General features: G+C 45.1%; 2 protein-coding genes across 2 annotated transcripts in view; one reads left to right on the forward strand and one right to left on the reverse strand.

The window, feature by feature from the left end:
* Window positions 1-19,299, forward strand: part of LOC138771452 (uncharacterized) — an 80,704-nt gene that overhangs the window by 6,603 nt on the left and 54,802 nt on the right. The window lies entirely within an intron of this gene.
* LRRC14B (leucine rich repeat containing 14B) lies at window positions 251-18,706 on the reverse strand. Its single transcript, XM_069949844.1, has 2 exons — window positions 17,782-18,706; window positions 251-2,472 (listed from the first exon to the last, which is right to left on the reverse strand). The coding sequence occupies exons 1-2, from the start codon at window positions 18,699-18,701 to the stop codon at window positions 1,830-1,832; spliced, it is 1,563 nt and encodes a 520-aa protein (XP_069805945.1). The 5' UTR covers window positions 18,702-18,706; the 3' UTR covers window positions 251-1,829.

Raw genomic sequence — 19,299 nt, forward strand, 5'->3', positions numbered from 1 at the left:
TAGACACTAGGTGGCGCTGGAGGGTCGGATGACATCATCTTCTAATTGCATAGAGTAGAACAAATGGTCTGCTCTGCGCTATGTCGATTGGGTGTCCGCACTAAGTTCGGTATCAATATGGTGACTCCGGGGGGGAGCTCGGAACCACCAGGTTGCTCTAAGGAGGGGTGAACCGGCCCAGGTCGGAAACGGAGCAGGTCAAAACCCCCGTGCCGATCAGTAGTGGATTCGTGCCTCTGAATAGCCAGTGTAGAGCAGCCTGGACAACACATCGAGACACATCTTTTTACACCCACAATATAGAACAAAACCCCTTGTCATCCCGGACAATAATAATTTTTACTAAGCATCATAAGGCATTGCAATATAACGCTACACAATTCTCTTAACTCTAATTTTCCCTTTATACATAGTGTCATTTCATTTTTATTATTTCCTAATATACTGCTTTTGTATTCAGATTTATTTCTTATATCTAAAATGCAGTATTACGCTGTGTGTTACTGACCCCTACTGGTAAAAACAAGAAACTGCTTCTCTCTACAGTGTAGTACACCTCATTACCAGCAGAGGTCACTCTAATACTAAGATAACCTTATTACACATAACACCAATACATGGCTACAATTACCTAGAAATTCAAATTCTAACAAATATATTCATTTACAGAAGAAAATCACACCAAGAAGGAGTAGTGGGACTGGAATGAGACTTTCTATGTGTAAATGTCATGATGATATATGTAAGTGATTGCAAAATGAGAGTAAAGGGATACATTCATTGAAACAGTAAAATGAAGGAAGATTCTAGTAGCCTGTTGAGCGACTCTAGCTTGGAGAAAAGATACTAAATGTTATTGGATCTCCAATACAAGTTTCCTAACATCTAAGTGTATATAAAGTATATAAATAACAGATTTAGAATGGTTAAATCCTGGGAGCACAAAGCAGGAGATCCCATACTTTCTATGGTGTCAATGCACCATTCATTGTATGGTGGAGGCGTCAGGTAACTGCAGCTTAGCTTACAGTATATTCACTTCAAATGGAACTGAACTGTAATTACCTGCTGCCATCACTATACAATGAACTACACAGGCCTTCAGCTTTGTTATCCAGGAAAAGCCAGGGGAAGGAATCATTGGGAATCTTCAACTGACTAATCTATGGTGTTATGCTAAGGCCACGTTCATACACTGTATTTACACAATAAACAACGGCCCTTGTTTATTGACATTGTGCAATTACAGTAAACTCTATAGAACAACGGCCGACGTGTATACACCCTGTATACACTTTGGCCATTTTTCTCTGCAGTTGCTCAAAACAACTGACAGATTTACAAAATAGGCTGTGCTCACAGTGTAAACTACGGCTCCCGGACGTACTTTACACTGTGGTCTATGGTAAATTGGAGTGCCACCACACCCGAATATGCCCACATTCCAAATAGAGTCAAATGATCTTCATCCGGCTGATACTGCAGTATAGGCCAGGTGAACATGTAAGACATTGGCTGTTGTTTGACACGGCCGATGTTAATACCCTGTGTGAACATGGCCTGGTAAATCTGCAAATCTGAACAAACTGCACTGAAGGGTCAGACAAAGTCATGCGGCAGCAGCTTCTAGTTACACACTAGATGGCGCAAGAGGATTGGATGACATCATCTAATTACATAGAGCAGAGCAATGGAGTGGCTCCATTTTTTTCTTTTGTCATTCTCACTGGTTTCCTGACACTCTGCATGAAGCTCTTCTTGGGTAAATTTAATGGGAAGTTGAAAGCAGCTAAGAATTTTCTGACCAGCAAAGATTTTTGACAGTTCCCTTATAATTCTTGCAGAGATGTTGTGAAGCTGTGCAGAGCATCTCTAAATGAAGTCAATAAACCTGCACCCAGTTCCTTGCTGGTTTCTTCAATAGCAGAATCATAGCTGCCAAAAAGAGGGGTGACAGCTGCTATATCTTCTCGACCAGCCTGAACCAAAATACGCTGGAGAGATTCTTTGACCGTGTTATATTTTTGTTGATCAAATTTCACAAGGGTTGCTTCATCAAGGGGATAGCTGACATCAGGAGGATAGCAATCTTTTGGTACAGGAAACTCAACATACTTCAACATTGGTAGATTAATGAGAACTCTGAATATTCGCCTAAGACTTATAGTTGTCAAAGGGTTATGGAGGAATTTAAAATCCTCCAATTTTAGGCAATGCACCATGCCCATTTCCATCAAATGGATATTCATGTCGCCAATATCACATTCTTCCAAAACCAAAGTCTTAAGTGTTGATGAAGCTTTTTGGAGAAGTTTAAAGAACGTTGATGGGAAGAGTTCTGTTATATTGTGACCACTGAGATCCAAGAGTTCCAAGTTCTCAGCATGTAAGCTGTTGGCCAGGTACGCCATGTCTACTTGGTTCAGGGAACAATTGCCTACTTCAAGGACTTTCAATGGGGTCTCCAATGGGCTGAAAAAGAAACCATAAAAATAATAGGTTAATATCCTAAGTGTGCACCAGAATTTGGTCATTGTGACCATGCTAAAACAGTGTGTAAAAATACATTTATACATTCACTATATGGAGACAAGTATCAAGCCCCATCTTTAAATTCAGGTGTTTCAGTCAGTCCCATTTCCACAGGTGTATAAAATCCATTTTACACAGCATTTGGGTATGGTACTGTAATAGGATGCTACCAATGTCACTTTGTGAATTTTGTCAATTTTGTAAAACTAGTCTGTTTTTGAATTTCCTGACTTCCAGGAAATGGCTAAAGACCAAATGAATGGATGACCAATTCATTAAATTAGGTTTTGGTATATCTCTGTGTAGATTCACTCAACTCTACTCCTAGGCATTTCATCACTATTATCTTTCTCCCATCACTCTTAACACTGTATGGTGATATAAAAAGGGAAGCATTAACGTGACTCTGTACCCACAATCTGACCCCTCCAAACCACTTGTACCTTCAGACAGCTGCTTTTAATTCAAGATCTGTCCTGGGTCCGCTCAGCAGGTGATGCAGTTATTGTCCTAAATAACAACCTTTAAACTTGCAGACCCAATGTTAGGATCCGGACAGCAGGACAAGACAAGACAGTGAGCCCTAAGCTCAGCCCCGCCCACTGTCCTCTACCTACTTGCCACAATCCGCCCTAAGATGGCGGCGAGCAACTTGGCGGCGGTCCCTGCACTGGCTAGGTGGGACACAAAGACAAGACAAACAGACAGACAGACAGACACAATAAGAATGGTCAGCAATCCGGGTCACAACAGTCTGGCAGCAAAAGTACAAAATCGGATCCAAAAGCGTAGTCAGAAAACAGGCAATATGATCAGGGGCAGGCAGCAAGCAAGGGAGGTAAGAGATACAAAGCAGGAATCAGGAGAAACCAGAAAACAGAACACACAAGCAGGCAGAGACAAGTCAATAACCAGCAATGATATCCAAGACTGAGGTAGTTATATAGGAGGCCAGGGTTCTGATCCAGAACATAATTGGACCATCCCCCTGATCTCCAAGCACAGACAGCTGAGAACAAAACAGATCCACTGGCAGGAAGACCTGTCAGTCACAGCAGAACCAAAACACAGATTAACCCTGACATGGCCAGACAGAACTCAGCAGGTGAAGTCGGGTGTGTCTCCCAACGCAGGTGAGCAATAAACCAGAGTTCACACATAGCAAAACAAAACACAGAAACAGGATACAAGAAAATCAGTGCCTTCTCGGCCGAACAGCACGAGCCGAGGGGCGCATAATGCTCTGCAGAGATACCATCCTGACAGTACCCCCCCTTTTACGAGGGGCCTCAGGACCCTCACAGGACTCAACTTCACTTAGAAGATTGCCATCTGACTCCCATTCATCAGAAGAAGAGTCCATGGCATGGAGAACAGGCTTACTGACAGGACAAGCAGAAGAACATGATAAATTCGCATCAGATACAGGCAAATCAGTTACAGTAGAACTAGCAATGTTTATTTCGCCGGAGGGTACCTGTGCGCCCAAGTGACCTTCCTGGGAGTCACCTGAACGCTGATGATCTGGGTGCAGGTTTTCTTGCCGCTTGGGACGCTTGTGGCAGAAACTGATGAAGTGGCTACTGTCACCACAGTAATAGCACAGACCGTTGTGTCTCCGGTGTTCTCGCCTGGTCCTGGCGTCCAATCGTCCCAGCTGCATGGGCTCGTCCTCATGAATATCAGGGATAACAACAGAGTGTTTGACAGAGCAGGGGACAGAGGTCTTAGAAGGGTCAGAGCCTACTTTTTCCCTATGTCTGTCACGGAGTCTACGGTCTATGCGAATAGCCAAATTCATGGCCTGCTTTAGGGTGGAAGGATCTGGATGTCCTATCCAGGCATCTTTAATGTCATCAGATAACCCCTGCTTAAATTTGCATCTAAGCGCTGGATCATTCCATCCGGATGGAACGCACCACTGGCGGAACTCTGCACAATACTCCTCCACCGGTCGCTTGTCCTGTCTCAAAACTGTCAACTGCCTCTCAGCTGCTGCTGCCCTGTCAGGGTCATCATAGAGTAACTCCAATGCAGAGAAAAACTGATCCACAGAAGATAACTCAGTGGCATCTGGAGGCAAAGAAAAGGCCCACTCCTGCGGAGGTCCTTGTAAGAGTGACATAATAATGCCTACTCTCTGGCTCTCATCCCCAGAGGACCGGGGACAAAGTCTGAAAAACAACTTACATCCCTCTCTGAAGATTCGAAAGGCCCTTCTCTCGCCTTTGAACCTATCAGGAAGCTGCACAGGAGGTTCTGGGGGAACAGCAGTAGATAGCATGGCATTTTGGCCCAGGAAAGACTCTACCTGCTGCACCCGTTGCATAAGGTCCAGAACAAGCTGGTTGAGACTTTGCATTTGCTCAACCAGAGCTTTCATGGGGTCCATAGCAAGGTGGAGAGAAAAAAAAAAGTATGGCTGGTTATTCTGTTACGAACCGGACAGCAGGACAAGACAAGTCAGTGAGCCCTAAGCTCAGCCCCGCCCACTGTCCTCTACCTACTTGCCACAATCCGCCCTAAGATGGCGGCGAGCAACTTGGCGGCGGTCCCTGCACTGGCTAGGTGGGACACAAAGACAAGACAAACAGACAGACAGACAGACACAATAAGAATGGTCAGCAATCCGGGTCACAACAGTCTGGCAGCAAAAGTACAAAATCGGATCCAAAAGCGTAGTCTGAAAACAGGCAATATGATCAGGGGCAGGCAGCAAGCAAGGGAGGTAAGAGATACAAAGCAGGAATCAGGAGAAACCAGAAAACAGAACACACAAGCAGGCAGAGGCAAGTCAATAACCAGCAATGATATCCAAGACTGAGGTAGTTATATAGGAGGCCAGGGTTCTGATCCAGAACATAATTGGACCATCCCCCTGATCTTCAAGCACAGACAGCTGAGAACAAAACAGATCCACTGGCAGGAAGACCTGTCAGTCACAGCAGAACCAAAACACAGATTAACTCTGACATGGCCAGACAGAACTCAGCAGGTGAAGTCGGGTGTGTCTCCCAACCCAGGTGAGCAATAAACCAGAGTTCACACATAGCAAAACAAAACACAGAAACAGGATACAAGAAAATCAGTGCCTTCTCGGCCGAACAGCACGAGCTCTGCAGAGATACCATCCTGACACCCAACAGGAGTATTTGTGCCCTAACTTTGCACTACCCCTCCGTCCCTCCTCCCCACCCTTTTCATCATTAGGAATGCTACTGGAACATTTTCTCCTGTCTGAACATTGCACAGGTGCTTTAACGATCCAGCCCATGTTCATTCACACAGCTGATGAATAGGAGACAATCTGCCTGGAGCATTCCTAATCATAAGGAGGGCGGGGAAGAGGGACAGAGAGGGTGTGCCAGCCTAATGCATACACAATCTAAGCCCTGGCTGTTGGGCACAGGGCTGCTAGTTTAACAGTTGTTTTTTAGGACAATAGCTGCATCACCTGCCGAACGGACCCCAGGACAGATGTTGGATTAAAAGCAGCTATGTGAAGGTACAAGTGGTTTGGGGGGGGTCAGATTGTGAGTACAGAGTCACTTAAGGGACAATAGAAACTTATCAGGTTACAAAGGGAGGTGGCCAAGGGCTGATGTACAGATAGCATAAATGGTGCTTTCTCAGTAGCTGCAGATTTCCAAACCTCATCTGCTATTAAAAGCAGTGGAAAAACTGCACACGGGGAGCTTTAAGGAATAGTTATCCATGTCTGAACAATTGCATGCATACAAGTTTTACATCATCACGCACAAGCTAAGCTGTATTTAAGTCTAAGTACCCAGCTTAAGGAATTGAATAAATATATTGCACCTCTTTTGAAAAAGAGAACGTTTTACTCTGTACTACGTTTAAAGATCTACAGTAAATTGCTTCCTGTTGAAATTCAACAAAGACTTTGATTTTCTTCACACCAACACCTATACTAAAAAAAGTTTGTGTTGGTGTATCCAGGGGTTTGCGCATACCACTGCTGGCCACCGTGACAATTGGACGCTTTAAGAAGTGCGTTTTTACTGCAGTACTTCAGTACCGACCACTCATAGCTCTGCTACCTTCTGGATTACAAATAATACTCCCAGAGACTGTGGAAACAAGCTGGAGATTGGATATTTATTATTGTTACCCAGGATTACAATTGTCACTGATCTGTGGAACTACAAATACCCCAGTAGCAAAGGAAAAAGTGGGGGAGCAGATCATCTGTATTTTATTGTCCTGTGGATTACAATTACAAGTAAAGGAGCAAGAAAATGTATTTATTGCCTTTGTAGATTATAAAAATACGTTGTACAGCTGCAGAACTTCCTCCCTTCTTCTGCAATGAAGCAGCAGCTGAGGATACTCCACATCCTTGTCCATTCCCATCACTGGCGATTACCACAAGAGAGAGCAGGATTTCATCCACCGATGGGAGAAACCGCAGCCAGGTGAGCCAACCCTTGAAAGGTGTCGGGCAACGGTACTGAAGTTTGACACTCAGAGGAGGTTCGGCCTGCTTCAGGACTCTTATACCAAAGAGTCAGTGCTGGCGAGCCGGAGGGCAGTCAAAAGAGACTATTTGCCCCACTCAGAACCTGTAACCTGGGAAAATAGTTGAATATACCCCTTTCTGGAAAGGGAAGGAGAAGTGGGCAGCTGCGATATCTTGCTCACGGAATTAAAAACAGCGTCCCTTACAACCATCTCCATCTGACAACTGGGAAGAATCATGGGAAGACTACTACCAGCGATGCTGGTCTGCGGCTACTGCAGTTGTATTATATATCCAGCTCTAATTTATATGCAAAAATCTGTTTCAGTAGAAAAATTGTTTGTTGCACACATATTCACATAGATAAAATCACATAGTGGGTTTCATGCCAAGGTAGATTGTATTGGGGCTTTTGTTGACAGAAGGTTAGCTCAACAAATAGTAAGGAAAGGGTCAATTATAGTGCATGCAAGATGGTGGAGGGCCACAGATCAAGGAAGTAAGCCCAACTGGGGATAGAGGGCGGAGACTAAAGTGGGTGACAGACAGACAGTGCAGTGAGGCATGCTGGGAGTTGTAGGCAATGACAAGAATTTAGACAGGAAGTAGAAGCAGGAATAAGCTGGAAGATTTTAGTGTGTAGCTGGCACTGACAGCAGCCAGACCAGGTATAAACTGGACAAAATGGAAGCCGCTACTAATTCCTTAATGTGTGAATAGGTTTTATTTTTCAGGGGGGTGGGTGGAATTCTTCTTTAAGGCTGAGCCTTTTAGATGGTAACTACATATAAGGGGAATAATGCTGCTGGGTCCATGGCTGCCATGTAAACTCCTCTCATCAGCAGAGCCATGACCTCCTCCTTCTCTTTTTAGTCTTTCTTCTTTCTTCCTAATCCTTTCTCTCCTCCTTCCGAGCTACAAGTTTACTTGCTTAGATTTTTTTGTCTCTTTCTTTCCTTATGTAACTGGTGGTCCGAGATTTTACCCTTCTTATTTTTAAGAGGGAGCAGAATCTCCTGTATCTGTTTTTTTTTCTGGCTACTTCTTTGCGTTTTTCATGCAGGGTTATTGCTATAGATTCCTTTATTTTTTGATGGACATTGATATATTCAGTTTTTTAATGTTCATCATGGCCTCCTCTGTAGTCTTTTTTTAGTACTGTAAGGACTGATACAAGTTTTGGCACTTCTTTATGACCGATGGTCCCTGCCTCCTCTCTAGGTGTGTCCTCAGGTGTTATAGTCATTTCTAGAACATCTGCAATGTAAAAGGGAAGACATCAGAATCAGCATGTGTTATGATAGGCTATACCTGCTGCTTCATAGTCAGAATACAGGCCGCCATAAACAGCACCCAGTATTCTACTAACAGATTTAAAAGGTAAAAGTAGGGACCCTCTATTGTCCAATTCCAAAGCCGATTCCAAAAATAACAGTATATGAGCTAAATGACAGCTATACAATTCTCTATAATACAAATGTATGGCCACCATTCAGAATCTATATCTTAGGACACCCTCCCCCTTTATGATTTATTAATTATTTATTGGTTTATGGACAACCACTTCTTTCAAATTCACCTCTTCTGTCTTCTGTCAGCACCAACACTAATATATAGCGCTGTGAAATAAAGTAATATCCTTAGATAAACTTATATTAATGGCACAATTCATTAACCTATTCATTTATAAGCCCTCCCGCGATTATCTGTATATAGCTGTATATAGGTCTGGCTGCAATAGTCGCTGCGCCCTGATAGTTCTGATAGTAAAGTGCATGTTAGCTCTGTTTCCCAGAAGACAGAGCGACATAATCTATATTATATCTATATGAAGCTGGAATTGCCAAAATTCCTAAATTTTTCCTTTCCCATAGCAGTAACATCATAAGAAATCTCTGAAGCTGCATCCTCTCCGTCCAACTGCAAACTCCAGAGTAAAGGCCTTATTACACGAAACAATTATTGGCCGTATTCGGCCATTACGACCGATAATAGTCTTGTGTAATGGAGGATAATGATCAGCCGACATGAAAGATGTCAGCTGATTGTTGCTGTCGTTTGTCTTTCAACATGTTGAAAGACAAATGACCAGGATAGCAACGATCTGCTGCTGTCGCTCCGTATAATAGGATCGCCGATATCTTCTATGCGCTGCCCGGACAATCTAGGAATCACCCGGGCAGCCCCCCACACACACACACATGTGTCGCTGCCGACACATGTTATAGCAATATGATAGATTTTTAAAGATATCCTTATTTTTAAGTACTAAATGCACCACATGCAATGTTACTAACTAGAGATGAGCGAACCGGGTTCGGGTTCGAGTCGATCCGAACCAAAACGTTCGGCATTTGATTAGCTGGGGCTGCTGAACTTGGATAAAGCTCTAAGGTTGTCTGGAAAACATGGAGACAGCCAATGACTATAGCATGCTCGAGGTTTGCTCATCTCTATTACTAACACTTCAACATACTATTAAACAATTATAATGATGACATGTTCTCTGTTTGACCATTTGTACTTCAAATTGACAACCTTCATTTTAACAATGTGTAATAGATTATATTTCGAGCATAGCATGTGAATACAGGCCTACTGGTGTAATGAGGCACTATATACACTGCATTAGTAATATACAACAGGATTAGGCACAGGTGACATGTTACAGTTGTTTCCCAGTATTTTTCTTGTTGATGGACTCTTTATTTCCTATTAGCAGCTGCACCTGACATTGTAGCTTATACCATTGAAGTGAGTGAGGGAAGCTGCAACAGCAGTTACAGCCACTACTCATTGTATGGCACTGTGCCTGATGGTAGAAGAAAAAGAAAAAAATCTTAGATGTTCCCTTTAATAAATACTTTATGAAAGTACTACACATCCCAGAATAAGCTACACAAGAAGACACTACAAGTCCCAGAATATCCTGTAAATAAATACAATGTGTAACATTCAGCTACTAAAATCCCAATACTCAACAAGTTATATTACAGTATGTATTTACTGCCAGGCTATGCGTGTAGTTCTTCAGAGTTCACTTTTTACTTTTGGTCTAGACTGGAACTTAGTACTTGGACTTTTTGGTTCATAAATGTCTGAGCCTGGAAAACCAATTTAAGGGCCCTTGCCCCCTGAGTAAAAGAGGCAGAATTTATGAGCAGACTCTGCGAGGTGGATTCTGCTTATCATTCTGACGTCCTTTTGTTTCAATGGGATTTCTTTTGCGCGTCTGCTCTCAGTGCAAAGAATGAACATGTTCATTCTTTGAGCGGAGAGCAGTGGCGCACAAGAAATCCCATTAAAGCAATAGGACATCAGAATGATAAGCAGAATCCACCTATCAGAGTCTGCTCATAAATTCTGCCTCTTTTACTCAGAGGGCAAAGGCCTTTAGGCTGGCTTCACACATGCCAATAAAAATGGTATGGTTAGTTTTTTTTTCCTTTTGCCAAAACGCCTACGGCCAGATGTTAGCTGAGACTAAATGGAAGTTTTTGATTTGCCTTGCACACATGGCGTTTTTTTCTCCTCTCTGGCGTTTTTGTGGCTCTGTGGCAGTTTTTGCATAATGCAGCAGGCTGAGGGTTTGGCGTTTTTTTTGGTAAACAGTGGTATTTTTCTCCCATTGACTTCAATGGAAGTCTTCTGCTCCACTAAAAAACGCCATTGACTATGCATATGGCGCTTTTAGCAGCACTTTTCAAGGTGAAAAACACCACTTTCTGGTCCCCGATCGGTTAACTTAAGCCCCTTAATATATTTAAATAATACTATAATTGGTTGGGGGCCAACTGAGACTCACTTGCTCCCTCCCTCCCTTCCCCCAGGCTGAACCCCTAGCTACGCACCTGGTGCACATAGTTGTGTGTGGGTATGTATGGTGCCATTTAGCAGTGTTGTGTCGCACCACGGGTGTTGCTATTGGTTAAACCCTTCTCAAAAGCCTGTACTTTTGTATAAGTGGCGATGTAGTAGTGATAAAGTTTTGCCACATAATGTCGCTGTTGTAAGTATATGTACAGTTGTACAGTACAGTATATGTATAGTTGCTGCACAGCTGAAGCATGGAAAGGGTTATTGCTTGTTTATATGTCACATGGATCTGTGGACCAATGAGATTATCCTCTTCTTCTGTCCTATCATCTCTTTCTTTGCTTGTTCTGTATGCACTATTCACCCATTCATAGCACACCTTACAGAGGCTGTAGATAGGAAGTCACGTGGGTAGAGGAATTGTAGTGGTTCTTTGATGTTGGACTTTGTAGAGGAAGGACACAGGCTAGAGCGCTCCCTACAGTGGTTCATTTGGGCCCTGGCCCTCTGCCAGGTCCCCAGTTTTAGCATGCAGTCTTAGTCAAGCTCCTGTATAGAGAGGAAGCAAGACAAGATGCAACTAACAGTTTCTCCTCAAGTAACTCCACTTAGCACTATGCAGTGTTAAACTTTTCTCCAGAGAGGAAAAGTCAGAGATCATCTCGACCCATGCCGTGGACTAGGAGAGTCACAGTGCGGACAGTATCCACAAAAGCAGAAAGCTAGGTACTGATCCGGATAGAGCAAAGCCTATAAACTCTATCTTGCAGCGTGGTTGTCAGTGCATGCGCGCGAAATGGCCGTCATGTCTGTGTTGTACATGTGAAGTGGTTTGGCATCTGCTGAACAGTGAGGCCCCATTCACACGTCCGTGTCAGTTTTTACTGTCAGGAAATCCTGATCAGGAGACCTCAAATGTCATCAGGATAGTATCAGGATTCCCTGACAGTAATCCGTTTTTACCATCAGGAAACCATCAGGAAAAACCTTCAGGATTTCCTGATGAGAAAAAAAAAAATAGTTCTTAATATGGTCTAGTATGCCAACATAAGGGATGATGGGAGTTGTACTTCTGCAACCTGGATGGCCACAGGCAGCAGAAGTACAACTCCCATCATGGCCTGTCAGCAGAGGCATGATGAGAGTTGTACTTCTGCAACCTGGATGGCCACAGGCAGCAGAAGTACAACTCCCATCATGGCCTGTCAGCAGAGGCATGATGAGAGTTGTACTTCTGCAACCTGGATGGCCACAGGCTGCAGAACTACAACTCCCATCATGGCCTGTCAGCAGAGGCATGATGGGAGTTGTACTTCTGCAACCTGAATGGCCACAGGCAGCAGAAGTAAAACTCCCATCATGGCCTGTCAGCAGAGGCATGATGAGAGTTGTACTTCTGCAACCTGGATGGCCACAGGCTGCAGAACTACAACTCCCATCATGGCCTGTCAGCAGAGGCATGATGGGAGTTGTACTTCTGCAACCTGGATGGCCACAGGCAGCAGAAGTACAACTCCCATCATGGCCTGTCAGCAGAGGCATAATGAGAGTTGTACTTCTGCAACCTGGATGGCCACAGGCAGCAGGAGTACAACTCCCATCATGGCCTGCATGATGGGAGTTTTAGTTCGGGGGGGGGGGGATGTTGTATCTCACCTGTCGGCGGCGGCTGGTGGTAAGTCCCGGGCGGGCCAGCGGAGATGCAGAGAAGAGTTGCGAGCTGGGTGATCGGGCGGCTGCTGTCCGGTCCGGGGGTGCAGCGAAGAGTGGTGAGTTCCGGGGAGGGGGGGGGGCGCTGGCGTTGTGCATACGGGTAATCCGGCGGCTGCCGTCCGGGGGAGGGGGGGTTGGGTGGATGCTGTCCGTGGGAGGGGGGAAGCTGTCCGGTCCGGGGGGGGGGGGGGGGGAGGGGGGGATTGGTGCATGCTGTCCGGTCCGGGGGGGGGGTGCGGGGGTTGTAAGCTGTCCGATCCGGGGGGAGGGGGCGGAGTTGGTGGAAGCTGTCCGGGGGCCGTGGCGCCGGGAGGGAGGCCTGTGCTGCCGCTGCCTGTGCGGTGGGGAGGTAGGGGTGCCAGTGGTTGCGGGGGCCGGCCGGCTCTCACTTATCCGGAATCACGGGCACTTTCCTGATGTACTTCAGGAAAGTGCCCGTGATTCCGGCGCTCCCATAGACTTCTATGGGAGCGTCCGGGCCGGAATTCCGGATAAAAATAGGACATGTCCTATTTTTTCCGGATCTATTTTCCGGAACGGACACCCTTCCGGAGAAATCCGGAAGGGTGTCCGTGACTAATTAAAGTGTATGGGTCCGGAAATCCGTCCGGATTTCCTGATAGGAAATCCGGATGGTTTTTCCGGACGTGTGAAGGGGGCCTGACATGTGTCACCGAAGGTTTTAACATATGTTGAAGTAAAGAAGTATCGCAATGACTCTGTGAGTGCCCTCAGCTTTTTACTGAACTTGTTGCGTTCACAATATGCTTATCCATGAGGTGCACCCCCGATGCGATTATTTGTGTGTCTAAGGCCCATCAGCGTACAATAACACAATTTGGTGGATAAAAACAGTAGTGCAAGTGATATTCTAAGACTTTGTGGTTTCTGCTGTACACAAGTATTTTCAGAATAAACAAGATCTTATTTATGATAAAGAGACTCTGTAATTCTTCATCCCACAACGACACAGCACATGACCACTCCTTGGGACATTTCCCCTTTCTGTGGGTGGCAGTACCAATAGTCCGGGTGGGTCACTACTCCACTATGGACCACCGTGACTACAGCCCAAGGGACCCCGCAATAACCAGGAAGGTCACTGTCCACAGGGGTAACCGTCCCTTTAAAATAAAAACACGTGTAACAACATACCTGTGTGCCCAACCGACACTGGCGTCACGACACAACACCCTAGGATTCCGGCTACATCTTGGCCAACCACCATAGAACTGGCGTCACACTTTACCACCTAGCAAGTGACCAGCCGTACCTCCGCCATACCACCATGGGGGCACACCCCAGCAACACCCTCATTTTTCATTCTTCTCCTCCTCCAATGATCAGGAGCAGACATTCAAAAAAACAACACAAATGTGAACCATTTTACATCTACGCACACAGTATACACGTACATTGCACATATAAACATTACACATAAACCCACATACAGTACATGCATACAGTACATAGACACACGTTTATATTACACATACGTATGTTGCAGACATATACATATTACAGTATATATAGTCTTGTTTACTTTTTCACAGTACAGCTGGATGTCTTTCAGTACAAAGATGAATCCTATACAGTATCTCTGGGGACACAGCAGCCAGGTCCCCACAACTGCCTGAGGGCCAAGCACAGCAGCCTTGGGGGGTACGTAGCAGCTAGATGTGGTGTGGGAACACAGCTGCTGGAAGTGTGTGTGTGGGGCAAAGGGGGACACAGCAGTCTTGGTGGAAAGAAGTGGGGGACACAGCAGCAATAGAAGCCTCCAGTACTTGTCCTGCTCTCAGCCCACCTCTCCCAGCTCTACAGTCGCCCCTCCCTCTTCTTTCTGCCCCGACCTCCCTCCATCCTATCTACAGCAAGCAGCCCCCAGTAGCTGACAAACAGTGGAGGACAGGCGGCCAGATATGGTATACCCACTGCTGTTATCTGTCAGCTGTAGGTGAAATTGAATTAGTGTGAGCAGTTTTGCAGCCTGACATGCATGGCAGATACGGCCCTGCACGTACCCCTCAACCTGCGCTGCATAGTCGGTGTGTTATGTGTACCGCAGGTTGAGAAACACTGCCCTATAACACACTTAAAATGAAAACATATTCGTCAGCTCCCATGCTTACTTTGTCATATTGCTTTTAATCCAGTTTTATATACTAAAATAAAAGTTGGAAAGGGAATTCACATAGTATTGAAGGCCACAATGCTTTAAAGAAGCTACTTGTTGGGTATCTATTTTTTTTAATAATAAAAAAAAAGCAGATATAGAATCATTGTAAAAACAGAAACTCCTGAAGAAAAAGACCAAATACTAATAATAATTCAAACAGATGTGATGTCTGGTGTAGAAACACTTGACCACTTTCTGCAACTGATCTGCAGTAATCTCCGGTGCATTAACATTCCACTGACAGTATATGGCTATGTTCACACAACGTATTAGGCCGTCCGTTCCGTGACCCGGCCGGTCTCTGCCCGGATCATCCCGGCCGGTACTTAAGTACCAGCCGGATGAACTGTCCGGCCGCAGAGCTCTGATGCCTGCGCTTCAGCGCGCACCTGCATCAGAACTTCCCCCTGCACACTAAGAAGCTTGCGGCCGCAGAAAACTGACATGTCAGATCTTTGCGGGGCCGCACGGGATCCCGGCCGGAGCGTATACACATCGTATACGCTCCGGCCGGGATCCCATTGAAACTAAGGCATTGTTCCACCCCGCAAACACTACGGCCGTTATTGCCATCGGCAACAACGGCCGTAGTTTTACGTAGTGTGAACATAGCCTAAAAATACACTATATGCCCAATAGTATTTTCTTTAAAACTCTATTAGACTAATGTGTATACTAAAAGTCCTTTTCTGGCTGATCGCATCCTTTTTGCAGGCTTTTAAATCATCATTAGTTGGCGGCATATCTTCCTGTGTAAATAGGAATGTGCAGGTAACTATGATGATGTTCACAGGCCACAGAAATGATCCAGCAAATCATTCTTGTGGCTTTGTCATGTGATTGGTTGAGCCTTGTAAAATCTCTGCAAGCTAGTGCTCATCTTGCTGATCGGCGCTCACTTGCATCACTTGGTCAGGCTGGGTAACAGGGCACTAGCAGCCATTCTGTGCATGTCAACCTCAACTGCTTGCTGACAAAAACCTCTGAGGCCTAGTTTACATATATCCGGTGATACGGTGACGTTTCCCTCCGGTGTAGGAGAGAAGCACCGGAGAGAAACGCATCTCTGAACTGATCCCATTGTTTTCAATAGGACTGTTCGGATGATGCGTTGTCACAAATCTGCCGACGGATCGACCGCACGTCAGAACGCAGCTTGCAGAGTTCTGATGTGCGGTCAGCTCCTTCATCCGGCACCGCATCCATTAAAGTCTATGTAGCACCGGAGGCATGCCTTGTACAGACGCATGCATTATGCATCCTCCAGCTTTTGCCTCCGGCGCTCCATAGAGTCCCTGTCCCTGCCCCCCCCCCATTAACCCTAGTGACCCTGGCTCTTGGCATAGTGGCCCCTACAGGAGCGGCAGCCATCCCCCTCCCCCTCCTCCTCTATATATGTGAAGCACCTTTTAGGACAGGGATAGGGAACCTTGCCTCTCCACCTGCAGCAAAACTACAACTCCCATAATGTCTGGGATATCCAGGCATGATGGGAGTTGTAGTTTTGCAACAGCTGGAGAGCCAAGGTTACCTATCCCTGCTATAGGAGATGTCCCAAGGAGGATGGTCTGTAGAAGCGCCGGAAGGGCGTGAATCAGCCTGTCACCTTACCTCCGTGGCGTCTGCCGCACTGTCTGCACCTTGTCCGAACTTACCTGGTTTTACCATGCAAAATTAATAATGATGAAGACTATTTTTAATCGGTGCAGTTCCGTTTTTCTTCTTCGTTTACAAATAAAGTCCTGCTGCCCTTAGTAGAGGGCTCCCGTATGCTGCTGCCCCCTATATAGATGGCCCCCTGTAGTGCTGCTGGCCTCTATATCGATGTCCCCCTATATGCTGTAGAGGAAAAAAAACTCACAGCAACTAATTAAATACATTTATGGCAACTGATATGTGAACTGATGGTTTTTACTTAAAAAAGGATTGAAAACCTAATTTCTACAAAATCAGGTTCCTACAAAAAACTGAAACGGACGCAACTTATATATGTAAACTAGGCCTAACATGTCCACTAATATATAGAAATTCTCTTTTACTTATTCAGAGGGAACATCATCTAACTAAAATAGAAACAGCCAAAGACTTAAAGAGGATGTACCATCAGGTACATCCTCTTTAATCTGACCCAGGGATAGAACGGCGCCGTCACAGGGAATCCAGTGCCACGGCAGCCCAGTTGCTGTGTATGGCGTTCTATCCGCGGGTCCCAGGCCGGAGCTGAAGCACAGGAGGCAGGCCAGCCCGTCTCCAGTGGGAGGGAATTCCCTCCCCTCTATGATGCAGCTTTATAAGAATCAATGGAGCCGCGTCATACAGGGGCGGGGGCTTCCTCCCACTGGGGGTGGCCCGCCCCACCTCCTGTGCTTTAGCTCAGAGCCGTGGTTCAAAGAACGGACTGAGGCCTTGGCTTCCCCGTGACGGCACCGTTCTATCCCTGGGTCAGATTAAAGAGGATGTATCTGATGGTTCATCCTCTTTAAATAATGAGCATTTTAACCCATTTTTACCTTTGCGAAAAAACTGTTTTGATCGGCCACAGTTCTTCCTGGGTAATAGGGGATGTGCAGTTGGTGGAAGCAGAAAGGCACATAAATGATCCATTTGTGTAGGCCTCCCCATGCAATCCTGAAGCCTTAACATGGGTGCTGATCTACAAGATCACTTAATCTGTACTTCAGGCAGTGTAATAGGGCCCTTAGGTGCATGCTAAGGCCTTGTTGGCATTACATTTCGTGCCTCTGAATCATGCTGTATACTATATTAGCCAAATCTGCCGTCCTGTCCAATACATTTTCTAAATGCATATTAGTTCGGACTGAAAAGCACAGCAAACCACACCACACTTTTCAGTCTGAGCTAAAACTAGTATGACCTGAAGGTAATCACTACCTGACTATATTCAGGTCACTCAATTAAACAGAACCCATGCTGAAGGCACAGATATCTTGGCAGACAACTTTCAGTTTTTGCCAACATACGCTTGCCTCAATGGCATAAAACATGATGTGAACCTGACCTAAACAGATAACTTCGGATAAATGAAATAAGTGAAATTTACCTGAGCAGCCTTCTCAGCCTTCCTGTGAGTGTAGAGAAGGAAACACTTAGTTCTGTAAGATGGACCATATTGCTTAGCTTCTCCCCAATGGTACTTAATACAGCATCATCCTCTGCTGTATAATGTATAACATTAAAAGTTCTGGTTGGTAGGGTGAGAGACCTAAGTTGAGGGAAAGTGAGATTGGTAAGAAGTACGTCAAGATGGTAAAGTTCTAGGCGGACATTGTGAACTATTTCCAACTTGTGTATAGAATCCGGCTCGACAAGTTTTAAAATATAAAAAAGCTTCCTCAAGGCTAAATTATCCACCCTAAAATCTACACATCGTATCTTCAATGGGCAGTGACATCGCATCAGTAAAGCTTGGACCACAAGTTCATAGTTCTTTTCCGTCACAAAAAGGTTACAGAAGATATCAATGTCAATGTCAAATATAGAAGGACTAAAATCAAGTCTCTGCATCTCAATCAGAAGTTCAAAGCAGAGCTGGGAAATCATTTCTGTTCTTGCCCATCTCCCCAATGATTTCTTACATTGGCATGGCTGAAATTCAATGTCTTGAATTGCTGTAAGGTCTACCACTTTAAGCCTTTTCGAGTAAGTTGTTGAGAGATTCAGTACATAGTTCTTCAAGCCCTTCAGGCAAGCCGACAAGCTCCGTTGACATGCCCAGTGGCTGATATCTTCAGGGTAGTCCAGTGTTTTCCCAAGTAGTTTGCCAAAGTTGAAATCTTGTTGAGGCCAGTTTTCAACCAACATAGCAACTACTTCCTCTTTTTCATGCAGGTAACAAGCTTTTAGTAAGAGCGGGTACAGATTGTGCGCCGCACTCCTGATATGTCTCTTGGCATATTCCTGGTTGGATATAAAGCTCTCTGCGGCTAGAAATCTAAGGGTCTTCATGTTGTATCTGATCATTTTCCTTCCCCTCTTGGTCAGTGTTTAGCTGCTCTCTGCAGATCACAGTGTCACAAGGCTTTATTTTTAGTTGCAGCTGACACTGGAATTTGTTGGGAGAGGAAAACCTTCAGCCACACGTCAGTCTCACTTTTACCATGTAGTCAGTCAGCCAGCCAGTATTACGGTTGTCAGTATGTGTATAGAGTCCAGCAGCACTGGTCAATCCCTTGCAATGCACGAATAGAGATGCACGCTGGAGCCCACTGTCCCCGGTTGACTTACAAGTAAAAATACGACATTTCGACTCTCCACGAGTCTTTGTATACTTGCCAAAGACTCATGGAGAGTCGAAACGTCTTATTTTTACGTGTGAGCCAATAAAGATTTGAAGATTTTTCACTACGTTGGATGCTGTTGGATACAACTTCTTCTAGTATTATGGCTGTCGTCCTATGCATAATAGCAGACGCGTCTAGAAATTGGTGAATACATTGCTACCCACATATTGTTATTTTTTTATGAAATAACACTGCAGGTTTTCTGCTGCAGATTATGTGCAACAGGAAGATTACACAACCGAGAAGGCAAATCTGGGTGATATTTTACCATAACTATG

The sequence above is a fragment of the Dendropsophus ebraccatus genome, chromosome 13 (assembly GCF_027789765.1).
Source record: "Dendropsophus ebraccatus isolate aDenEbr1 chromosome 13, aDenEbr1.pat, whole genome shotgun sequence".
NCBI classification, from domain to species: Eukaryota; Metazoa; Chordata; class Amphibia; order Anura; family Hylidae; genus Dendropsophus; species Dendropsophus ebraccatus.